Genomic DNA, 26,526 nt, shown 5'->3' with positions numbered 1-26,526 from the left:
AAGGGGGCGTGTGCGGGGGGAGAATCTGCTGGATGAGAAAATGTTAGAAAAGGGGGCGTGTTCAGGGGAGAATCTGCTGGATGAGAAAATGTTAGAAAAAGGGGCGTGTTCAGGGGGAGAATCTGCTGGATGAGAAAATGTTAGAAAAGGGGGCGTGTTGGGGGGAGAATCTACTGGATGAGAAAATGTTAGAAAAGGGGGCGTGTTCAGGGGAGAATCTGCTGGATGAGAAAATGTTAGAAAAGGGGGCGTGTTCAGGGGAGAATCTGCTGGATGAGAAAATGTTAGAAAAGGGGGCGTGTTGGGGGGAGAATCTACTGGATGAGAAAATGTTAGAAAAGGGGGCGTGTTCAGGGGAGAATCTGCTGGATGAGAAAATGTTAGAAAAGGGGGCGTGTTCAGGGGAGAATCTGCTGGATGAGAAAATGTTAGAAAAGGGGGCGTGTGCGGGGGGGGGGGGAGAATCTGTCGGATGAGAAGCGTGCTGCAGAGACTCGGGAAGCCTGGTGTAGGGCCGGCCCGGCGCCTCCCACCCCCCGCACCGTGGGAATAGCCGGGAGGAGGAGCGCTCTCCTAATACGGGCAGCGAGGAATGAAAGATGGCCGGGGCGGGGGTCCCGGGGCAATGGGAGTCCGAGCCATGAGCTCGCCGCGGCTGGGCTGGCGATCAGCGCTGGAGGCCGCCTGCGGCCGCTATTGAGCCAGTCAGACGGAGGGTCGGAAGGAAGCGGCCGGGGAGCGGGGGCTGGAGGATGAGCCCGGGCGGGACGGGGCAGAGCCGCCGCCGCCGCTTCCTCCCGGGTCCCGCTTCCTGCCGCGCTTAGCAGCGGCGCCCGGGGCCGGGGTGATGCCGTGGATAAGCGGCGGTCGCCGTCGCCGGCAGCCGCAATCGCCGTCGCCCCAGCCTCCCCCTCCGCCGCCGCCGCTCTCCTCCTCCTCCTCCCCCTCCCCGCAGCAGCTGAAGCCGGGGCGCTGGGAGAGCTCGGAGCTGCCGCTGCCTGCCGGCTGGGAGGAGGCGCGGGACTACGACGGCCGCCTTTTCTACATCGATCACAACACCCGGCAGACGTCGTGGATCGACCCCCGGGACAGGTGAGGGGAGGTTGGGGATTTGGGTTGCTGGATGCAGAGAGAGATTATTGGAGGGAGGGAGGGAGGGAGGGGAGGGGGAGAGTGTTGCTCTTCATCCCTGTTGCACGGCTGGTTTACCTTCATTCAGGGGAAAGGGATATAGGTCATTAATCATGAGTATTGGTATTTCTATTTTACTTGTGTTGCATATGTATAGTTTACCATTCTCTGCAATTTAATGGACTTGGCAAGTGTTAATACTTGTTCTTCTGTGCTCTCCTTTTGGGAGCATTCTATTGTTGGAATTTTATTTTCTTATAAAATCAATAAAACAAATTGAACAAAAAAAAAAAATTCCTGGGGGTGTTAAATCCAGTGGACCCGGTTAAGGAGTTTGTTCAATATTGGGGGTGCTCGAGCACCCCCAGAGCAGGCTCCTATGGAGAGGGATGAGCGTGATTTCCTCCCCCCCCCCTGGCGTATTATTCTGGGAATGAGTGTGATCATTGCTCCCATGTCCCAGCTGCAGTAACTTTGCTTCTGGGGTGTTTCTTTAAGTGAGTGTATGCTTTCCAGATCTCTGCCTATGTAGTTGCTTGGGTCTTACTGTATATTTTGTGTGTGTTAAGGGGGTGGGGGTTGTTCCAGGTCCTTTCTTTACTTCCAGTATTTGGCTTAAAGGGGGGGGGGGGAGGAGGGTCTGGAGGAGGAATAAGTCTGCGCTGTCCCATTGTCCTGGCCTCTGGGCGAGGAGCTCTGGAGCTGGCAGCAGCCTCGGGTCTTCCTCCGCCTCCTCCCAGATGTTCACTTTAAGCTGGCCTCTGTCACATCAGATGCTATTTGAACTGCTGGCTTTGTGCATGGGGGATTTCCTCTTCAGCACTGCAGATTTTCCTTCCCTGTTCTGCCTAGAAACTCACAATACAGAGCTATTTGTTCCTCCCCTTGAGCAGGCTCACTCTTTTTTTTTTTTTTTTTTTAGGAGGGGTTGACAAATCTTGTGATCACTTGCCCTATTAACCCTGCCTTATATCCTAAAGAAGCCCTATACTACATCCTTTAATCTTAGACACATCTGCATTAAGTGATGTGCCAGGACAGCCTCATGGACCTTTTGATTTTGCCACCTAGTACTGTAAAGTATGTTCCACAGCATTAAAGCGATTCATCCTTTCCACCGCATATGGGTGTTGCTGCATATTTTCTGCGCTCTGGGTGTATTTTAGGTTGGCTGCTCTCAGTTATGTAATTCATGTTCTCTTAGACATGTAGGTTACACTGGCATCTGGTTCAGAAAGAAGGTGCAGTGGAAGGTCTGCTGTCATATTGCACTGTAGAATACCTTTGAATTTATATATATATATATATATATATATATATATATATATATATATATATATATATATATATATATATATATATATATATATATATATGCCACCTCCCGCGGCTTAAATATTTGTGGCATTCAGATGTTTTACTATTGTGTCTTTATCCAGATAGTCAGTTAATGGATTTAATATTGCTGCTATGCAAATAATTCTGGGGACCCACCCTAGTGCTATCTGGATAGTGCAAGCACAGTCTGTAATGATTTTCAGCAGTCTTATTTGGCTAATGCTGCTGAAAGTTGATAGCCTTGATCAATGAAGCCACTTATCTCCATGGCAGGTGTTGCTATCTGGAAAAGTGCTTTTGAACATGGGGCTGCTTGCCTTTTATCGAGAATAATTGGGACCGGGTTTATTCTTATCTGAAATTCTTTTATTAGAGAGCGTCCATTAAGCAGAATATACCATGTCTTTTACTGGGTCAGAGCCAAGGTCCATAGTGCCCAGATAATGGGATGGTTTTCACCATGTAACAAAATAAAGGGGCCCTTATAATAAAGTTTAATGAAAGCTAATGGACTAAGTGTTAAGAAGCCCATTTTATATATATTGAATTTTTAGTGCACTAAACTTTAGGACCTCATAGGAAGCAATGGGGCTAAAGTCTCTCTCTCTCTCTCTGAAGGCAGTGGCTGAAGATTTACTTTGAGTTTAAAATGAAGATGCAGGACTCTGTTTTACTGCCTCACGGAATCTGCATCATGTTTGTAGAATTCTGTCAAGTTGGTGTAGCAGGTCAGCTGGGTTTTCTTTCCAGGTTTTTCTTAGATGTTAATTATGTCACGGTTTTATGATTTGGAGATAGTGCTGCTTTTGGAAGGGCATTTGACACACAGTATTGGAAATCTTGACTACCCTGCATGAACATATATTGGATACTTTTTATATGAAGCCATGTAGAGGTACATTTCGCTTCAGTGGTAGTACGTCCATCTGTATAACTAAATGTATAGTATAGTTGCAGAAATGTATGTATTATTCAAGCATATCTGCAACTAAATTTTCAACTTCTAGAGCAAGGTGTACTGATGCTTTGATGAGGCTGAACCTATGGAAGGGTCTGAAGAGAAGAGGAGGTAACCGCTGAGATAGAGGGTGGGGAGCAAGGCAGAGATAGGTGGTAAAACCTTGGAAGGTTGGGGATGGGCTTGCAATCTTCTAGGGCAGAGCTTGCTAGTCTCGGTTAGAACCTCCAAATGGGGTCACAAGACACATGTTTGGGGTTGCGACCTGGGTGGGATCTCCATAGATATATCCAAGTTACCAAGTTTTTATTTTATTTTATTTACACATTTATATCCCGCATATCCAAAATCTATGCGAGTTACCCAGTTCCTAAATGTTTTCCTTATATGTTCCTCACATTTTCTATTACAATTGTATTTCTCCCCCCTTCCCACTTGTGTCTATGGCCTTTGGGTCAATAGTTACCCAGTTTGAACAGTTGGTAGTCTAGTAGTTTTTATAGGAAAGTATGTTTAATTGTTATTTTTGTTTAATTGTTATTTTTTATCTTGTACAACGCTTTGTTGAAACGAAAAAGCGTTTAATCAAAAACTGAATAAACAATAAACAATTACAACATCACACTAATAAAACAATACAGTTAATAACCCAACATGAACATAATATAATTATTTATCATACAACTTATAAAATAAAACCATACATGAACTAAATCACTTCCAAATCCTGGAAAGCATTTCTAAAAAAAAAAATGAACCTTCAAACTCTTACTGGAATCAGACGAACCACATCCGGGAGAAATCATATTATTCTCTTGTAATTGACAATCCTTCTGGGCAGCTTACAACCTAAGATCCGGTAACACATATAATAACAATCTAACATTTCACATACAGAAATTTAGGCTAGTTTGAACTACAAAATTTTATAGTATGGTAGTTTTATGTTTTGCAGAACTCATCCTGCACAATTTGACCCTCATAAGTCTTAATATTTATCCTTTAGCTTTATGATTTACAAGTGTCTTCAAATAAGGTTTTAAGGACATTCTTAAACTTATCAAGAGTGTTTGATAATCTTATAGAATTCCAAAGTTTGGGACCTGCTACTGAAAAAGTAACAGTTCTCACGTACAATTTCTTGATATGTTGGAATTCTGAGGTGTGTTTGAGTTTCTGACCTTAAAGATTTTAATGGTATGTATGGGTTTAGTAGGTGCATAAGATACAATGTTCTCCTGTTTTTAATGTTTTGAAAACCAATAAAAAAGTTTTATATGTAATTTGATGATATATATGTAGCTAATGGGCTTCCTTCATTGTAGGAGTTATATGATCAAATTTTCATAAATTATAAATTAATTGAATTGTTGTATTTTGAATTATTTGGAGCTTTCAGATGTCTTTCTGACATAATACAATACATAATTTTATTTGGCTGATCATGACTCAGTGCCTCAAAAAGGGTAATGAGCACTGTTTAAAGGGGACCAGGAGTTTCCTGTCATTACTGCTGCTACTGGAGATTGCCCTGATCCAGGAGGCAATAGTGCTATGGACGTCATTCCACTTCTATTACTGGAGGTTTCCTTGGGCTGGAAAGAGGCACTGTTGTGGACTCATCCATGGCTGCTTCTGGAGGCTGTCATTGGCTGTAAAAAGGCATCCTGTTCTTCTGCTGGTCCTAGAGGAAGAGATGGAAGTGATGATGAGGATCTAATTCTACTACTGAAGAGAACGGGTCTTGGAAGAGCAGCGGGAGTCTGTGGTTCCATTGCTTTAGTCAATACTTCTTTGATTTCTGGTGCTGCAGCAATTTTGGATCGGGGGAGATGGGGTGCCAGGGAAATGTTTGCCTTGGGCTGTGAAGGGAAACTTATCTAGATGCAATGTGTCAAACATGCATTGTTCAACTTGTTAATTGTTGCAAGAACTTTGTGCAAATGCCAAATAGGTGATGAGATCTCCATAATATAGACAAACCTTGAGCATTAGACCAAAAATTATGGGGCTCTTTTACTAAAATGCATTAAGATTTTGAGTAAACATGGCTCACTTGATATGGGACTTTCCCATGTATTAAATGCAAAGTTCAGTTTATGCTCCCTATTGATGAGGACTTTGGAAAGGCAGTTGAACGGCTGCGGAGGGTGATGGCAGAGATTAATAGCTGGATGAATTGTAACAGATTGAAACTGAGTGTCCAGAAAACGAAGCTAATATGTTTTGTTCTTTCATTGGGATATGCTCGTCCTGATAAAATTGCTGCAATATCCACGGAGCTAAAATATCTAGGGGTTCTACTGGATTCTTGTCTGATGTTCAGGGGGGCATGTATGTGCAGCAGTAATAAAGGTATTTTATAAATTGCTTCTGCTGAACAGTTTGCGCTCATATGTGTCTGCCTTTATGTTTAGGACTGTCTTGCAGAGTGTGGTATTACCATGCTTAGACTACTGCAATTTGGTGCTTCTGGGTTTACCTGCATCATAAGAACATAAGCAGTGCCTCTGCTGGGTCAGACCAGAGAACCATCATGCCCAGCAGCCCGCTCACGTGGCGGCCCATCAGGTCCAGGACCTGCATATTAATCCTCTATCTATACTCTTCAATCCCCTTTTCCTTCAGGAAAACATCTAATCCTTTCTTGAAACCCAATACCACACCCTCTGAAAGCACAGTCCAAGTGTCCACCACTCTCTGGGTGAAGAAGAACTTCCTGGCATTGGTTCTGAATCTGTCCCCTTTTAATTTATCCGAATGCCTGAGTGCGCTGCAAGTAGCCCAGAATGTGATTATTCAAACTGTGTTTCAATTAAGAAAGAGTGATTATGTGACAGAATGCTATATTGGTTAAAATTATAACATCGAATCCTTATAAATTACTGGTCATGGTGCATTTTTGTATATGCACTAAGGCTCCGAAACATTTGATGGATAATATTCTGCCATATGCATGTTGCGCTCGGTAGCTCACGATGACCTGCATATTCAGACAGTGAAACAGCTGCCGCTAGCCGTGTCTAGAGCTAGCATATTTTCATGTGTGGATCCTCGCGAGTGGAATATTTACGACAGCAATCTAGTTTGAGTAGTTTTAAGAAAATGTTGAAGAAACATCTAAATAAATAAATAATAATAATAAGTTTATATACCGCAAGGCCGTAAAGTTCTATGCGGTTTACAATAGTTTTTAAAAAACAAACAAATAAAAAGTTGAATAGAACTAAAAAAAGTTAAAAGCCAATAATTAGAGACACTAAAATGATCAAAATAGTGCATAATAAAATTTTTACGACTTAGCTGCCTAAATACCCTCGAAAACAGATATGTTTTTAGATGTCTCCTAAATTTTCCATAAGTGTAAGTAAGCAAAAGCAATTTTTTAAGTTTACATCCTCTAACAGACGGAAAAACAAAATTCAGATGTAAAAATATAGTAAGAATCAAATACAACAACAAAAAATAGTTAAGCATGAGATATATATATGGTTAACTGGGACACCTCTTCTGTAAGATGAAATATGGGACTTGATTTATAGATTTTTGATGCGAGGCGCTGGTAGCCTCTTTGTAATTTTAGGAGGCTTTATGTTATTATGTTATATTGATGTTTGATTTGTTATATTGTATGTGATTCTGTTTGTCTATTCACTTTACTTTGACTTTACTTTGGGAAACGCGAGGTATAAATAAAGAAATACAAAGTGTTCATGTGCTTTGCCTGGTAAAAGGCAAATAAGTACCAAAACAAACAAAACAAATAGAACATGGCACGTTTCAGGGTAGTTTCGATTGTTAAAATTCAGATTGTGCATTAATGTTATCAGCATGCGGTATCTGCTAGGAGTTAATGTGGGAGCATGTACACCAGTTCCTCCTATGTAGGAAGCAATAAGTGCTCCTGCAACAACATGGCGTTATTGTAAAAACATGTTAAGTATAAAGCCCACGCCCATTCTCTGCCCATACTATTCCTTCTCCCAGATAAACTCTAAAAATCGCTAATGTGCGGTTTCTTTGCGTCTCCCCCTCATCCCTTGGAGTTTGTGCCCTCTGAAATGGCGGCAGCGGCTTCTACTCTCCGATGTGGACCTCCCGAAGTGGCAGTAGCTTCTCACTTTGAACCAGGCTAATGGCTGGCACCAGTTATCAGTGTTGGGTATCTGGGCATCTTGGCGTATGGGGAATTTTTACTCCTGCTAATATGCTTATAAAGTTGATGTAGGTTTTAGGCGCTCATCACAGTCTAAATGGCCTAGTATTTACGAGTGAATTAACTCCAATCTTGTGGCTATTGTTGGATTTTCTGTGCTATTTTGGGGATCAGGAGGGTGGGATATCTCAGACTGTTTGTGTTTTGCTGAATAGCAGCTCTCATGAAAGAAGATATTCAGGCGGGAAAAAACATACTTGGCATGGCTCAATCCTATCCCGCTCCTCCAAAGTTCACGGGGGTGCTGGAGACCTTTCACTTCATCTACAAAGTTATTCACTCACAAATATGCAGCTTTGTGACCCGCAGACCCAAACTCTGAATCTTTATTTCTGCCGGGAGCCTGAGTATTTCCAGAATGTTCCTTGCTGCAGACATGTAGCTTCCCACAGAGATATGAGAGTGGATTCTGACACCCCTTTGCTTCTTATGGAAAAATACAAAATTAGAGTAAAATGTCATAACTTCTTTAAGCTATCACGTGGCATGAGTGAACAATATGAAAAATGAAAGGACTTTGAACATTGTGACTGAACTTTGAGACCAGTTCTATTCTCTTCACAGCACTGTGCCACTTTAACTTCTTCATTCCCATTTGGTTTAGATCAGTGTTCTTCAACCTTTTGACACCTATAGACCGGCAGAAATAAAATAATTATTTTGTGGACTGGCAGTTGAAGAACACTGGGCTAAGTTATGGGCCAGACCCCGCCCCCATAATAGTACTAATTGTAACACCATTTTTTCTTTTCATTTTTCATATATATAAATATATATATATATATATATATATATATATATATATATATATATATATATATATATATATACATACACACACAATATAATCTTATTAACAACATATAATGGTTAACCACAAAATTAAACTACACAAAGCACACTGTATGCTTCTCAACATTCATTCCTACCAGAATGCAGATAACCCCATGCAAATATTACATTACATTACATAAGTGATTTTTATTCCGCCATTACCTTGCGGTTCAAGGCGGATTACAGAAGATGATTTCTGGACAACTCCAGAGGTGTTACAGAGTAGAGCGAGTTGCTTCAGAGGATTGAAATGTTTTATACGGTGTTAGTTAGTCTTCATGGATTTCTTGAATAGCAGGGTTTTTATTTCTTTTCTGAATGTTTTGTACTTTGGGGTTGCGATTAGTAGATTGGAGAGTTGGTGGTCTAGTTTTGCTGCCTGTGTGGCTAGAAGGCCATCGTACAGTTTTTTCCGTTTGATTGGGACAAAAAACTAAAGGTACTAATATATACAAACAAACCCTAAGATGCAAGACTATGCATGCAGTACAACCCCAGAGGAAAAGAAACAAATGCATTTCTTCCTGAACAGACAGCAGATGTAAATCAATCACTAAATTAAAAAAATAAAATCATTCCCTCTACCATTGTTGTCTCTCTCCCTCCATGCTGTGCCTTGTCTTCTGGCCTGCTCCCGCCTGGTCATTTTATACCTCCCTCAGTGTTATCTTCCGGCTGGCTCCTTCTGCCTCACTGATGCAGTGCACAAAGCCATGGGCCGCGGCTCCTCGTGTGTTCCGCGCCTCATCTGGAAGCCTTCCCTCTGACGTTGCGATTTCAGAGAGAAGGCTTCCAGTTCAAGCGCAGGACGGGTGTAGGAGCCTCTGCCCGCGGCTTTGTGCACTGCAGCAGTGAGGAAGAGGGAGCCGGTCCGAAAACAATGCCTCATTGATCGCATCACAGACCGGTGGCTGAAGAACACCATCTGGGGCCTGATGCAAATGCTGGCCCTGTGGACTGGCAGGAAATTTCTGTGGACCGGCACCGGTCCACGGACCGGCGGTTGAAGAACACTGGTTTAGATTGCGTTGCTCATCACCATCTCGGTAACCTGATGCATGAAGCAAAATTCTCTGGAGCCCCTACACTACTTCTCGACTGTTAGTAATGTTTTGTATCCTATAGTAATAGCTTTAAAGCTGTCTGGCTTTTCTGATGCTTCCATGGTGTCACATTAGTAAATTTTCTCTTTCCAAAGATACGACACAATATCAAGGGTCTTTAAAAGTTGCCCATATAGATGAATGTGTAATAATCTGAATTACAGAGTGTATCATACACAGTGTGTTTCCATACGACAGTAACTGCTCTGACCTACCTGTCTTCTGGTCATTTTTAAAGAGAAGACATCTTGTATGACATCTTGAAAATCAAGTAGGCGTTCTCGTAGGCTTCCTTGGCTGGCATCGTGATTGTTGTAGTTGTCTGGTTCTTTTGTTTTTTTAAATTCTTTATTCATTTTGAAGCCAAAAATAAGTGCAACATATTATACAATCATATTACACTATAATAGCACCTAAATTCAATTAAAATTGTAACAAGGGTTCCAGAACAATATCAAACAGTAAAGGAGATAATGGACACCCTTGTCTAACTCCTCTCTCCTGACAGAAGCGCTCTGAAAAAGTATTATTAATATATAATCTGGCAGAAGGAGAACTATACAAGGTTTGAATCATTTGTATTTGTCTGGTTCTTGCTGCATCTTCCACTTATTCAGATGCGGCATGACCCAGAGAGCTGCAGCAATCAAGAATGACTGTGTACTCCAGTCAATACCTTGGAATACAGCCTCAGGAAAACCACTTTGGTATCTTAAGTTAGTAGACATTTTTTTTCTCATGCCTGTAGGGTTTGTTTCTGATGAGGCATTTTAGAAAGGAGAGTATGCTGCCAGAATGACAACCACCAGCTTCTGTGTAGAAAGAGAGGGAGGCATAGCATTGGCTCTATATCAGGGGTAGGGAACTCCGGTCCTCGAAAGCTGTATTCCAGTCGGGTTTTCAGGATTTCCCCAATGAATATGCATTGAAAGCAGTGCATGCAAATAGATCTCATGCATATTCATTGGGGAAATCCTGAAAACCCGACTAGAATACAGCTCTCGAGGCCTGGAGTTCCCTACCCCCGCTCTATATCAAAATGTAAATAAACTAGGAAACTTAGGGCTCCTTTTACAAAGGTGCGCTACGGGTTTTACTGCATGCTCTAGCCAAAAATCTACCACCTGCTCAAAAGGAGGTGGTAGCGGCTAGTGCGCGCTATTCCGTGCGTTAAGGCCCTAGCGTGCCTTTGTAAAAGGAGCCCTTAGTACTTGGTAATTTCTAATTGATTCCTATTGCTTGTTAACGCTATCAGCTCATTAATCTCCCCCTCCCCCCCTTTACAACACTGCAAGAGGTGTTTAGTGCCAGCTGGCGCACTGAATGCTCTGCGCTTCTCCAACGGTCATAGAGTTCCTGTGAGCGTAAGAGCAGCGCAGAGTATTCAGCGCACTGGCCAACGCTAAAAATCTCTTGCGCGGTTTTGTAAAGGGGGGGGTTAAATTAAGTTACAAGTGCAACTGGCCTTTATTCTATGACTTGCGTGTGCAAATTTGTGCAAACAGCTTTCTAAAATTAGGGGGAAAATTCTTAAATTGGAAAAAAAAACTGCACAAAATAGTTTTAACGTTCTGGCTGGCATATTTATCAAAATATTTAGAGTAAAGTCACTGAATTGTAATGTAAACTTTAAAACCATAAAGAGGTTCTTAGTCAAAAAATGCCCTAGTATGAAGGCATTAATTCTAGCCGCGTAGCGCGGGTTTAGCACACACGGCAATTCTGCGCACGCTAAAAATGCTATCGCAGCTTAGTAAAAGGAGCCCATAGACATTTTACTCACCCAAAAACTGTAAAAAAAAAAAAAAAAAAATACCCTGCAGAGGATCCTTAAATAAAATCAGAGGAACGGATGGAAGAGGGTTTTTTTCAGCCAATGAGGTAGCCCTGAGTTATGCCTGCTTGAACGTTAATGAGCAATGGCAGGATAGAGTCTGAGGCTTTTCCTCCTCCTTTAAGGATCCTCTCGGGGGGTATTGTTTTGTTTTGGGGTTTTTTTTTTTACAGTTTTTGGTGAATAAAACATCTATATGTTTGAGCCAAACATGAATTCTTAATAATGCTTGAAATAAGTGTTTTTTGAATGAAGGAATAAGTAAGAATTCCTCAGTTTTGGGAACAGGAGAATTAGGTTCAAGGGTAGTGGAGTTTTCAAGTTACTTAATCTCCCATTTTCCCTGGTACATTAGGTAGAGCGCGAGCTTACTGGGACAGATAGGGAAAAATGCGTGAGTACCTGAATGTAAACCAATTAGGCCATAAGTGGTATATAAATACTAAAAATAAAATCTATGGGATATCACATGGTACAGATGAATAGTAAATTTTTCAGAAATGCTGAGTCTTGGAGCTCCTTTAGGAATTCTTGCAGGATGCTCTTTCAAAATAAGAACATAAGAACATAAGCAGTGCCTCTGCCGGGTCAGACCAGAGGTCCATCCCGCCCAGCAGTCCGCCCCCGTGGCGGCCCAACAGGTCATGACCTGCCTTAATCACCAGAAGGGGCCCCCTTGCCCCCTAGGTTTCTCATCGAAGTCCTATCTTCCCATCAATGTCCTAACCCTCCGGCCTTGCACCTGCACGACCTTGTGAGCTGTCTATACTTATGCAACACCCCAGCACCTCCCTCAGTACCCCACGATCCCCTTTTCCCTCAGGAATCTGTCCAATCCCTGTTTGAATCCCTGTACTGTACTCTGCCGGATCACTTCCTCTGGGAGCGCATTCCATTTGTCCACGACCCTTTGGGTGAAGAAAAACTTCCTTGCATTTGATTTGAACCTATCTCCCTTCAGTTTCTCTGAGTGCCCCCTCGTACCTGTCGTCCCTTTTAGTCTGAAGAACCTGTCCCTGTCCACCCTCTCTATGCCCCTAAGTATTTTGAAGGTCTCTATCATATCTCCCCTGAGCCTCCTCTTTTCCAGAGAGAAGAGTCCCAGTTTATCCAGCCCCTCAGCATATGGGAAGTTTTCCAGCCCTTTTACCAGTTTCGTTGCCCTCCTTTGGACTCTCTCAAGAACTGCCATGTCCTTCTTGAGGTGCGGCGACCAATATTGAACGCAGTATTCCAGATGTGGGCGCACCATCGCTCGATACAGCGGCATGATGACTTCCCGCGTCCTGGTTGATATGCCCCTCTTGATGATGCCCAGCATCCTGTTGGCTTTCTTCGAGGCTGCTGCACACTGTGCGGATGGTTTCATGGATGGATCCACTAGCACACCCAAGTCTCTCTCAAGTCCGGTGTCTTCCAGCAATCTCCCCCCCATTTTATACTCGAACAACGGGTTCTTTTTCCCTATGTGCATGACCTTGCATTTATCTACGTTAAAGCGCATTTGCCATTTGTTTGCCCAGTCCTCCAGCTTATCGAGGTCCCTTTGCAGTTCCTCACACTCCTCCCTGGTCCTAACTCTGGCGCAGAGCTTGGTATCGTCTGCAAATTTTATAACCTCACACTTTGCCTCCGTTTCCAGGTCATTGATAAATATGTTGAAGAGTAGCGGCCCCAGCACCGATCCCTCCGGCACACCGCTCGTGACTCCCCGCCATTCAGAATATTGGCCCTTTACTCCGACCCTCTGTAGTCTACCTGACAGCCAGTGCTTGATCCATCTGTGTACATCCCCGCCCATCCCGTGGTTCCACAGCTTCCTAAGCAGCCTTTCATGTGGCACCTTGTCAAAGGCCTTTTGAAAATCGAGGTAAATGATGTCTATGGGTTCCCCTTTGTCCACCTGACTGCTTATTCCCTCAAAGAAGTACAGAAGGTTTGTCAGGCACGACCTTCCCTTACAGAATCCGTGCTGGCTTGTCCGCAGTAGGGCCATTTTTCTCGATGTGCTCGCAAATGCTGTCCTTGATCATTGCTTCCACCATCTTCCCTATAACTGAAGTCAGGCTCACCGGCCTGTAGTTCCCGGGGTCACCTCTCGATCCCTTCTTAAAGATAGGTGTGACATTCGCCAGTTTCCAGTCCTCTGGTACCTCTCCAGTTTTCAAGGATAGGTTGCAAACATGCTGGATTGCGCCCGCTATTTCCTGACTTAGTTCCTTTAGAACCCTTGGGTGGATCCCGTCCGGTCCCGGTGATTTGCCGCTTTTCAGTCTGTCAATCTGCTTGAGGACATCCTCCCGACTTACCTCTATATGCCCCAATCTTTTGGCCTGCTCCCCACTCATGAGCTCCTCTGAGTCCGGTATATTGGACGTGTCCTCGCTCGTGAAAACCGACGAGAAGAACGTGTTCAACCTCTCAGCTACCTCTTTATTCTCCTTAATCACTCCCTTCCTATCCCCATCGTCCAATGGCCCCACCTCCTCTCTCACTGGTTGCTTCCCCTTTACGTAACTGAAGAATGCCTTGAAGTTTTTCGCCTCCCTGGCCAGCCCCTCCTCGTATTTCCCTTTTGCTTTTCTAATCTCTCGGTGGCATTCCTTTTGGCATTTCCTGTGCTCCTGGTGATTTTCCTCCGTTGGATCCCTTTTCCATTTCCGGAAGGACACTTTCTTGTCACTGATTACCCTCTTTACTTCAGGTGTCATCCAAACCGGGTCTTTTGACCGCTTGTTCTTGCGGCCTTTCCTGAAACTGGGGATGTACAGTTTTTGCGCTTCCTGCAGTGTGTCCCTGAGAAGGGTCCAGGCGCTCCCTACAGTCTCCATCCTAAAGCCGTTCCTGAGCTTCCTCCCCACCATTTTCCTCATAGCAACATAGTTCCCTTTCCTGAAGTTGAGCGCAGTTGTTGCGGTCCTCCCCACTATGGGTGACCCCCTTTCTAATGTGAATCTGATCACGTTGTGATCACTGTTGCCTAGTGTTCCTCCCACTTCTACCCCTCTTGCAGGCCCCCCTAATCCGTTAAGGATGAGGTCAAGAGTAGCATCCCCTCGCGTCGTTTCCTTGACTAGTTGCTCCATGAAGCAGTCCCTCACAGCTTCTACGAATCCTGCTTCCCTCGTGGAGTTGGAGTGTCCCGTACTCCAGTCTATCCCCGGGTAGGATATAAATTCATTTTTTTTCTGTGGTTGTAAAGTTTTCTAGGTCCCATGTGAGGTGGTGGGAGGAGTTGTACTGAGTCCATTGGGAAAAGAAAAGTTTCAGAGTACTATATCATTCTCTAGGCTATAGAAAATTGGGCAACAAATGACCTTTTCCAAATTAATATTTGTTGACATAATCTGACTTAATGGAAAGGAAGCTGACCAAATTCTGTGGGAGAGGGAGCAATTTGAGAGAATAGAAGACTGTTGTTCTCCCTCCCCCCCCCATCACAGATGACAAAAGCTAATCAGTTTTAACACAAAATGTGACATTTTGAAATACAGTGGAACCTTGGTTTAATTCGTTCCAGAAGCATGCTCGTAAACCAAATTGCTCGTATATCAAAGCAAGTTTCCCCATAGGAAGTAAGGGAAACTCGCTTTGATTGGTTCCACCTCCTCCCCCCCCCCCGAGGCTACCGGCGCTGCTCCATTCCCCCCCATCTTGAGGCCACCGACACTGCTCCATACCCCTCCCCGCAATCCGGCATCCCCCTGCGAACCGGCATCCTCCCCCACCACGATCCTACATCCCCCCCCGAGCAAGGCAATGACATCCCTTACCCCGACTGGGCACCAGTGCCGGTGCCCGAAGATCCTCCCTCTTCTGGCGCGGCCTGGGCTGGGCGGTGCGTTGGAGATCCTCCCTCTTCTTGTCTGGGCTAGGCTGGACTGGCTTTGAGCATTTGTGCATGCTCAAAGCCTTCTGGTCTCGCTCTCTTCGAGATTCTGAATCTGAGAATCTCGGAGAGAGCGAGACCAGAAGGCTTTGAGCATGCACAAATGCTCAAAGCCAGTCCTAGCGCGCCTTTGTAAAGGTCCTAGCGCGCCTTTGTAAAAGGAGCCCTATATGTTATATGCTTAAAAAAATACCTCTTCAAAATGTACACATAGAAGCTTAAAAATCTGCTGTGTGGTGAAGAATAAAAATTTTTTAGGCCAGTTTCTAAATCTTACCTTTAGTGTCTTGTAAAAATCTGCACCCCCTTGAACATTTGTCACATGCTGCTGTCTAAAAAATATAGTTCAGAAGGCATTAAGGCTCCCTTTTACAAAGCCGTGGTAGAGATTCCCATGCAACAAATGTGACACAGCTCATTCAATTCCTACAGGCTGCGCCACATTTGCAGCATTGGGATTCGCTATCATTTCGCTGGGAGAAAATCATTGAAGCAGTAGCTCATATTAAAAAATAAATCCCCTGATGCAGGCGTAGGGCGAAACAGGGCCTGTTGGGATATAATTGAACAAATCTGAAATTGTTGAAAAGCGGCATATGGATACCGCTAAAACTGCAGCTGCAGTGATTTTGAGCTATTAGAAGGCAACAAGATAAGTGTTTACTTCTCTATAAAAATATAAAAGTTAGTAAAAAGTACAAAAGCTAATAAAACGTTAAAAAGCTGAAAATATAAGAGCTAAGTGTAACGGTAAAATACAAGACCAAGGATGTATTTCTCTATGTCAATATTATTATTGGCATAGTTTGTTTCACAGGTTTTACCCTGGGAAACACTGAGGTCTTTACCGTTTTCACAAATGAAGAAGGTGTAGCACTGGATTTCTGATAGCATTATATGTATTGAAATCATCCCAGGAAATGCAAACTCTGTATTGTAACACATTTACAGAAGCTCATGTATTGTAACGTGTTTACAGAAGCTCATATAAACTGCTCTGAATTGACTCCCCCGGTCATTAGCAGCGGTATAGAAGCTTTCAATAAACAATAAATTTCATAAAATAGAAGCAGCTTGACGCTTCATCCAGGAGTATTTTGGAATTGGCTCAGATACTGTGGTAGGATGCAGGTAAGCTCCCTTTAACTTGTGATCCTTGTTAAGGCAATTTTCGGAGTTGGGGCTAATTTGAGTTTGCTGTGATGATGGATGTGAAGACCAGGACTGTGGAGTTGGAATCAGTCAGAAGCAATTTTGGGTGGAGCTGGTAAAACAAATAAAAACTTAAAATACAAACATTATTATATATGGTAAAATTTTCATTTTATACTTATATATTATTTTTTTCAGGTCGTGTCCAAACTTCCAATAAATATGTTTTATTAGTCCTAAATTTTTACTCAAAGAAATAATTACAGAAACACATGATAATCAAATTAGATTTTCTATACATAGTAAGGGTAGGATTCATGGTTGGACAGTAGAAAAATAGAGGCGACAGAGTCAAAGTTGAAGTTTTGGTGTATTGATTCCACAGCCATGATGATGACTTACATGTCGAAGACTTTTTGGTTGCTTATTCTTAACCACTTTTTGAACATTTCTAAAATCATTCATTCTTTTTTGTTTAAATATGCTAGAATATGCTGTGTAGAGCAGTGAAACAAACTCCTACCTTAGAGGTTCTTCTACTTGACTGCGGCAAAAAGTAGCCTTATGCAGGCATTTTCTGCATGCTAAGGTTATTTTTTTGCCGGGTCTAGGATCGCAATGAATTGGCTATGATGAATCTTTGTTTTGGAGGTAGTGCCCCTCACTCCCCTAAAAGTAGACCTCCCAAGTGTCAGCCCCAGAGCAGTAGGCCGCAGGGTGAGTCAGGGAAGTAGGCGGTGGTGACTGGCAGGGGAGCTTATGGTGAAGTAGCATTCTCGTTGATACTGCTTTGAGAATCTCACCTGTAATGGTCCTATAAAATCAAGTGAAACTGTTTTTTAGGATATTGATGTACTAATGTCAGAGTCATTTTATGAAGTTGAACCTATCCTGTTGAGATTTGTTTCAGTTTACAAGACCTTAGGAAATTGGAAGACGGGGTGTCCAGATGGCAGATGAAATTTAATGTTGACAAATGCAAAATGATGCATATTAGGAAGAATAACCCAAATCATAGTTACCAGAGGCTAGGGTCCATCTTGGGTGTCGGAACCGAAGAAAAAGATCTGGGTGTCATTGTAGACAATACGCTGAAACCTTATGCTCAATGTGCAGTGGCAATGAAAAAAGGAAACATTATTAGAAAAGGGATGGTAAACAAGACTTAGAATGTTATAACGCTTCGGTATCGCTCTGTGGTGTGCCTCAACTTGAGTATTGTGTTTAATTCTTGTCACCTTATCTCAAGAAAGAGATAGCGGAACTAAAAAAGGTTCAAAGAAGAGCCATCAAGATGATAAAGGGGATGGGACTCCTCTCATATGAGGAAAGCCTAAAGAGGTTAGGGCTCTGCTGCGTAGAAAAAAAGACATCTAAGGTGAGATATGATTGAAGTATGCAAAATCCTGAGTGATGTAGAACGGGTACAAGTGGATCGATTCTTTTATTCCTTCAAAAATTAAAAGACTAGGGGATACTTGAAGTTACAGGGAGATACTTTTAAAATTAATGGGATGAAATATTTTTTTCACTCGGAGGATAGTTAGGCTCTGGAATGTGTTGCCAGAGGATGTGGTGAGAACGGTTAACGTAGCTGGTTTTAGAAAAGGTTTGGAAAAGTCCGTAGTCTGCTATTGAGACAGGCATAGGGGAAGCCACTGCTTGTCTTGGATCTTTAGCATGGAATGTTTCGTTTCTGCCAGGCACTTGTGATCTGGATTGGCCATTGTGAAGATGAAATACTGGGCTAGATGTACCATTGGTCTGACCTAGTAAGGCTATTCTTATGTTCTTACTATGGACCATGTGCTAATGCTGCCATTAGTCTGCAAGCCTATTTTTTAGATGGTAAGGGCTCATATGCTAATGTAGCTAAGCTAACTGATTAGCGTAAACATGCCTCCTTGGTGAAAAAATACTTTTGTACTACACCACAGCTACCTGTTTAGGAATGCACATGAGAGATGCAACTATCCAAATTTACGAGTTTCTACCTTATCCTAGTTTATTAACATTCTTAGAAATAAATCATAGGGAGGGCCTCTTCTATTAAACTGCGCTAGCAGTTTCTAGCGCAGGGAGCTGCGCTGTTCCCGACGCTCATAGAGTTCCTATGAGCGTCGGGAGCAGCGCGGGCCATTCAGCATGGCTCTCTGCGCAGTTTAATAGAAGAGGGTTATAGTGACACATCCATTTTGGATGGAATACAGTTATAACAAGTTTTCTGTAGCACTGTTCTATAAGAATGAGCAGCGAGTGTGAGGAGGCAGGACAGAGAATATTGACTGACAACAAGGTTAATGGGTGAGAGAACCTATGTCGCTATTAAGTTCATTTCCGCTATTGTATACTGTCTTGAACTGAACAGGTATGACGGGATATAAATAAAGCTTTATTATTATTTGTAAAATTTTGAAAATGTGTGATCAGTCCAGTTTTGATTTGTCTTCCATTCTTGGATAGTTAAGAATTTGATCATAAGGTGGTTAAATGTCGTGATCTGTTTTGCTCTCAAGAAATGCCTATAGTTTCTGGCCTTTTTCACTAAGGTGCATCCTTTGTCTCATTTTCTGCACTGGGTACTGTATATACTCAAATATAAACCTATCCAAGTATAAACTGAGATAAGTTTTCCCCCCAAAGGAGGGTGGGAGCGTAGAGGGAACTGTTAACTCAAGTATAAACTGGGAGGGAGTTATTCAAGCATTCATGCAGCAGCCAACATTGCCTGCCTCCCCTTTGCTTTTGACTCCACCCCAGCAGCAACTGACATTTCTTTCTGACCCCCCTCCTGCCGCTGTCTCAAACATTTCCCACCTCCGATAATCAGATTTTCACTTACAGGTACTTGCTTCACCTGGTACACACTGACAAAGTTATCCACCGACTGGATTAGAGCTGGGCTTATCTGCACGCACTCAAAGTCCTGTTGGCTCCCACTCTCTCTGAGACTTTCGGATAGGGTGGGAGTCGGCTAGCTTTTCAGCATGCACAGATGCTCAAAGCCCCACTCTAATCCTGGAGAAGCAAGTATCTATAAGTGAAAAGCTGATTATCGGGTGAAATGTTTGTGGCAGCGGTGGGGGTGAGGTGGTCAGAAAGAAATGTCTGTTGCTGGGGGTGGAGGCGATGGGGAGTCGGAAGCAATGGCTCCTGCGGTGGCAGGAGGGTTCAGAAAGAAAATGTTGGCTGCTGCGGCGGGAGGTGATGGCAATGGGGAGATGGGTAATGTTGGCTGCTGCTGTGGTGGTGACTGGAGAGAGAATTAAGAGATTTTGAATATAAACTGAGAACCTCATTTTTGGTACTTTTTAGACCAAAAATCTCAGTTTATATTCAAGTATACATAGTGATATGTACTTGAGCAGAAACTTTTCATTATTTGTGTTTTATTTGGAACAGCTCTAGTAGAAACCTCTCATATGTTGAATGGCTTTCCCTTATAAGTAACTGGGGTTGTTTGATATTATTGGTGTGTATTTGGACCAGTTTCTATTGACTTGGTTAAAAACTTGCTTTATACTAGCTTTTGCATCAGATGAAGATGTTGCAAGGGATGTGTGTGTGTGTGTTGGGAGTATATCTCCTAGAGATTAAGGTCTAGATTCACTAACCACCGAGTCTGTCACTGATCCGTTCCCGATTGCATGCAGGCCGACAAATTCACAAAAGGCCTGCATGCAAATGGGGACAATCGTCCCCACCCATGGCATGGATCGCTAGAGAGTGATACTCGAGCATGCACACACCCTGACAGTAGTGACAGGAGAAGCAGCCTCCTGTCACTGCTGGCTTTTTTTTGTTTTCATTTTTTTAATAGGCCACAAAATATCATGCCTATTAAAAAAAATGAAAAAAAAGCCTCCTGAATCGGCACGGCATATCCCCGATTGGCACGGCAGGACCCGACACCCCCATAAAAGTTGGGAGCAGGAGGGGTGCTCAGTCCCTCCTGCTCTGTAGGCCACCCACCCACAGGTGGGCAGGCCCACCCCTGACCAGGCACCCCCCTACCTCCAAGTTTGTAGCAGGAGGGATGCTCAGTCCCTCCTGCTCATCCCAATTCCAGCGACGCGTCTGTCTGGGCCTTAGGCCCTGCCCCGGTGCATCATGTGATGCACAGGGAGGAGCCTAAGGCCCTGATTGGCTCAGGCACCTCGGACTCCTCCCCCCTTGGGAAGGACCTGAGGCGCCTGAGCCAATCAGGGACTCTCTTAGGGCTGAGCCTAAGAAAGTCCCTGGTTGGCTCATGCGCCTCAGACCTCTCCCAAGGGGGGAGGAGTCCGAGGTGCCTGAGCCAATCAGGGCCTTAGGCTCATCCCTGTGCATCACATGATGCACCGAGATGGGGGCCTAAGGCCCAGGCAGACGCGTCACTGGAATCGGGAGGAGCAGTAGGGACTGAGCACCCCTCCTGTCCCCACTTTTAGATACAGGCAGTTTTCGGGCCGTGCCAGGGGTGCGACCTGCCGGTCGGGGAATGGTGGGATCGCGTTTGTCGGGGGGGGGGGGGGGAATTGGATGTTTTTTGACAGGTCTGCCTGTCTTTTCTTTTATTTTTTTAATGGGGCAGATATTTTGCATGTGTAACACATGCAAAATATCTATGCCATGGGGGGAAAATGAATAAAAAAGACAGGCAGATCTGCAGCAGTTGGGTTTGCCTATAGTAAAACCCAATTCAAAATAGCCAAGCAATTGTTAGTGACTCAGTCGCTTGACTATTTTGCATGGGGTTTTACTAATTTGCATGGGAGGATCGGGATCGAATTGCTATAGGCATTAGTGAATGGGGTTGGAGGGAAATCGCGCCGCAAACCGATCATTACACAATTGGTTTGCTTAGTGAATCTAGCCCTAAGGGGCGAAATTCATCAAAGGGCGCTACTGTATTAGCACATGCTAAATGTTAAATGCTAAATACATCCATTATATTCCAATGGACATCTTTAGCGTTTAGCGTGTACTAATAGTTGGCTTTGATGAATTCCTCCCAGGGCTGTGGCTGCAGGCTGTATCTTATTGCAAAGAGTACACACATATTTAATGCTTAGTGCCCAAATTTGTACATGCTATTATAGCAGGGTCTCTCAAACTGTGTGCCATGGCAAAGTGTGGCCCGAGAGATTCCAGAATTTTCCTTTTATTTTTAAAAATTCCCTTCATAGGTATACACTACAATAGATGACATGTACTTTGCATATGCAAGAGTCTGTCAATGTTATGAGCATCGGTGTGTGCAAGAATTCAACCGCTAAGACCAGCATCATTCTTTGATGTGATTGGTCCTTGGAAAAGGACCAGACAGCATGTACTTTTGGTTTTATTTTTTATGCAGTACATATCCTAACTTGAGCAACAAAATAATCAAGGCTTTGCTTCCGTTTGGCTCTTCTTATCTTTGCAAACTTGGATTTTCAGCTTTGACAGAAATTAAAACGAGAATGTCTGCAGATGGTGGATGATGAAATATGTGTGTGCTCATCCACTATTGAGCCACATTTTGAGTTAATTTTCACTCAAAATCAAGCACATCCATTGATTAGCAATTCTATTCTGTCTACTTTAGTTTCACCTTTGTTACAATTAGCCATAACTTTCTGATTTAATTTTTTGTTGGTTTTGCAATTTTATAATTTCAATTATAGGGTGCCTTGAAAAACATTTACTCCGTTTAGTGTGCCGGAGCTAAAAAAGTTTGAGAGACAATGTATTATAGAATGAGGTCAGTTGTGGACGTGAGTTAATTCAATAATTGACTTATAGGTACCGATTTGCAGTTGCATGCACAGCTTGCCTTAGTTGCTATTCTCTAAACTGCGCATGCTGATTCTAAGGCATACATCTGCAAAGGGGCGTTGATTTGGGTGTGACATGGACAGGTCATGTATTTATGCATGCGTCTGCCCCATATAGACATTTACACCAACCTTTATGCTAGTGTAAGTGGAGTGTGGCCAAATGTGCAGACTTACCATAATCATTCTATAATGGCAATTACCGTAATCATGCAATAGAAAAGCACATTTTCAAAACTCAGTCCATCAGCAGCAGTTTTGAGAAAAATAGGTAAAGGCTTTGGATTGAATTAGTTTTGCATAGGCTGCACAGCACATGAATCTTACCTCGGTGAACGAAATTTTAATTGCATAACTCCACACTGACAGTCATTGGACTGAGCGAGTTTTGGAAAAGTGCTCGTCAATTGTCATTATAGAATTAGCTCAGTTTCTGGGTACCCTGTACAGAATCTACCCCTCTGTGGTCACCCTTTCTTTTGCATTGAAATAGGTTATCTCTGGGCACAATTAAGTGAGATTGCACTACTTGGTTAAGATCTTTGCATTTCTGATAGGTAGCTTTTAAATGACTTTGGAGCTTTCAGCTTGCCCATGGGGGTTGGGGAGGAATGGAAATCGTGAACTTTGCCAGTATTTTAAGGGTAAGTAAGAGCTTGTGCCTGTGTGCATATTCAGCTATTTTCTTCAGCAAGTGAAAGTTAGAGGAAGACAGTGAACTTCGGTCCCATAATACCGTGCCAGAAATATGCCTGGAATGTTAAGCAGGCCACAGAAATGTTAAAGTGGAGTCCATGTTAGACTGTAATAATAATCCCTGTGATTCCCTGCTTCACAGCACAGTGGTGCAGAAGGATCTGTGCGTGCTTTTATAGCTGAATTCTCTGTTTATTCCTTTGAAGGAGCTACATGTCAGGAAAAACTTTTTCCACCCCCCACCCCCCCTCACTGTTGCTTGTTTAAGGGGCTGTACATGCATTCCTTGTCATATTTCTGATTCATTAGTTCACCACAAGGCATTCCTGAGCAGCAGTGGGGGCAGTCTTTTGGTACTTAGAGGGGCACAGATCTGGGGCAAGAAATCATGCCTGGGCAGGGTCCCTTATGGTTGGAGGGAGGGGGGGGGGTGGAATTGGGAAGGATTCCAGAGATTGACTATGAGCTGCTGTATGCTACATATAATCTACCACATGTGTGCAGACCAAAGTGTAAGCACAGGACTCCTTTCATTGCAAGTCCAGGGATGATCACTTGCTCACTCCTCCTCTTTTAAGGCCATCCCATTGTTTTATAAACCCCCTACTGTACTTTTAGGTACAGTAGATATTTTTTTGTCCCTGGAGGGCTCAAAATTAGAATTACCATATTTTGTAAACTAAAAGAAGAGGACTCATGACCCCGGCCTGCCCCTGCTCCATCCAAGGTGCCCTGCCCTACCCCCCACTAATCTTACGCCTACCCCGCACCACACTCCAGTGCAGCCTCTCTCCAGCTCCCCACCTGAGTCTCCCCACATACCTCCTCATCACAGCAATTTCAAACTTCAGGTAGTCGACAGCCAGCAGTGATAGCAACATGATCCTGCTGCCATCAGGCCTGCCCCATAAGCCTTTGGTCTACAGCATCCCACCTATGCGGGAACAGGAAGTCGCTGCCAGCTGCCCGAAGTTTGGAAATTGCAGCACCAGAAGAGGTTACAGGGGCTTGGGGACATGCTGACAGGAGCAGTGGCGTAGTAACAGGGGGATGGTGGGGGCGGTCTGTCCTGGGTGCCATCTTGGAGCGCTGGCACTTGTCCTCGCCACTCCTTCTCCCTCTTTCCCCCCCCGCCTTGTGTGCCTTCACCTTACCTCTAGATCTTCACCGGTGTGAGCAGCAACTCCAACCTGCTGCTTGTGCAAGCACTTCTAGGTCCCGCGCCTAGGAAGTGATGTTGGAGGGAGATCTGACAGGGGGCAGCAAGTTGGTGATACTGTTCGCGCCAGGAAAGTTAAAGAGGTACGGGGAAGGGGTGCACTTGTGTGGCAGGAGGTGCAGGAAAGAAGAGGGCAGGGGCAGGGTGCCACCGCCCCGGACGCCTCGCCATTCCACTGGACGGGAGAGCCATATTTATTTCCAGGGTAGGGCTGGACTGGCGAGAGTGAGTCCAAAAAACCCAGACAAACTCCCTCTAGTCCGGGAAACCGTCCAGACAGACCTCTACAAAGAGGACATGTTCAGGTAAATCCGGACGTCTGCAAACCCTACTCGAATCCTGCTTTTGTACCTGCAGCAGTGGAGGCTTAAGTGACTGCCCAAGATCGCAAGGAGTTACAGCGGGATTTGAATTGGGGTTTCCCTGGTTCTCAGCCCACTGCGCTAACCATTAAGTTGCTCCTCCAGCTTCAAAATGATGCCTGAAGTTACCTTGGGGGTTCTGAGCACTATTAATTTTAATGTATTACAGCACTCCAGAAATATTTTTCTAATTGTTTTAACTTGGAAAAGCGAACCAGGATTGTCTTAATGAAAGGCTTATGTTCTGCAGTTCTGGGTGGTGATCCCAGTCAGTGTGGATTGAGAGTCAGATGGATTAAACTACAATAGGAGGCAGAAAAAAAAAGGAAAGTACCGGTAATCCCCTAGAGGTTTGGTTTTTGGTTGGGTTTTTTTTTTTTTTTCCTGTTTTCTCATCAAGAACTTGGAATTCCAACATTAACCCCCTCCTTTTATCAAGCTCCAGAACAGTGTGGTAAATGCTCCAACGCTCATAGGAATTCTGCGAGCAACGAAGCATTTACTGCGCTGGCCTGTGCTAAAAACCACTTGATAAAAGGGGCCTTAAATTTATCTTCTCGGTTACAGCGCCCCAAACATGAAATTCCCTCCCAATTTATTTAAGAGAAGAGTGTCTTCTTGACAGATTCAAGAGCAAGTTCAAATGCTTTCTTTTTAAAGATTGTTAATAAGCTAGATTAGGAGCCTTTAATGAATTTTATTTCCTGACTTATTCAAGTCTCCCACTTTTACCCTCCCTGTTGTTTTTTCCTTATTTATCTTATTTACTATCAACAATTGTATTTCTTTCCCTTTTACTTGGTATGTATCTATCTGGTTAGTCAAAATTTTTTGTTCTGTTCCCCCTGAAATTTCTAATTTTACTTTTTGTACATCGCTTAGAATTTTGAATAAGCGATTAATCAAATTTTTAATAAATTTGAAACTTGTTACTATCCACATGCCAGGTAGAATGACATTATCTTTAAACATGGCAAAGTTAGACTTTGTAGCGTAAATCCACAGTAAATCTACCATTATTTGAACCCCCTTAAAAAAAAACAACAACCAAACAGCGTACTAGCTTACTATTAATTATATCCCAGTGACGTAGACTTTTGTCTCAGGAGCACTGTTGGAGGACCTATCACAAACTTCTCTGTACTCAAGAAAGCACTGCAGATGATCTGGAGAGACCCCCAGGAAAGAGACTTGGGAGTATGGTCAACAAGTCGATGAAGCTGTCTGTGCAATGTGCAGCGGCGGCAAAAAGGGCGAACAGAGTGCTAGGAATGATTAAGAAGGTTATCATGCCGCAGTACCAGGCCATGGTATGCCCTCACCTGGAATACTGCGTCCAGCACTGGTTGCCGTACATGAAGAAGGACACAGTACTACTCGAAAGGGTCCAGAGAAGAGTGACTAAAATGGTTAAGGGGCCGGAGGAGTTGCTTACAGTGAGAGATTAGAGAAACTGGGCCTCTTCACCCTTGAAAAGAGGAGACTGAGAGGGGACATGATCAAAACATTCAAGATAATGAAGGGAATAGACTTAGTAGATAAAGACAGGTTGTTCACCCTCTCCAAGGCAGAGAGAACGAGAGGGCACTCTCTAAAGTTAAAAGGAGATAGATTCTGTACAAACGTAAGGAAGTTCTTCACCCAGAGAGTGGTAGAAAACTGGAATGCTCTTCCGGAGGCTCTTATAGGGGAAAACACCCTCCAGGGATTCAAGACAAAGTTAGACAAGTTCCTGCTGAACCAGAATGTACGCAGGTAAGGCAGTCTCAGTTACGGCCTTTGACCAGAGGGCCGCCGCATGAGCGGACTGCAGGGCACGATGGACCACTGGTCTGACCCAGCAGCAGCAATTCTTATGTTCTTATGCCATAAGGACAGATCACCAAGTCTGTTAAGAACGTCCCAAAGCAACTGAAGTCTTTGTTAAAGCTGGGGAAGGACACTGTGAAATTCTGACACATCGGTAATTGTATTATTTGAATGATGTTATAGCTCA

At 43.7% G+C, this 26,526-nt stretch overlaps 1 protein-coding gene across 2 annotated transcripts in view; it reads left to right on the top strand.

The window, feature by feature from the left end:
* The first annotated feature begins 440 nt into the window (after window positions 1-440).
* WWC3 (WWC family member 3) overlaps window positions 441-26,526 on the top strand; it is a 230,235-nt gene continuing 204,149 nt past the window's right edge. For both annotated transcript variants that reach the window (XM_033949184.1, XM_033949183.1), the window contains exon 1: window positions 441-1,092. In XM_033949184.1, the coding sequence (XP_033805075.1) occupies window positions 848-1,092 (245 nt within the window). In that variant the 5' untranslated portion in view covers window positions 441-847. The remainder of the gene's footprint in view (window positions 1,093-26,526) is intronic.

Source organism: Geotrypetes seraphini, chromosome 6 (assembly GCF_902459505.1).
Source record: "Geotrypetes seraphini chromosome 6, aGeoSer1.1, whole genome shotgun sequence".
Classification (NCBI taxonomy): Eukaryota; Metazoa; Chordata; class Amphibia; order Gymnophiona; family Dermophiidae; genus Geotrypetes; species Geotrypetes seraphini.
Note: the sequence above shows the minus strand (reverse complement) of the source record. Positions and strands in the feature narration are given on the sequence as shown.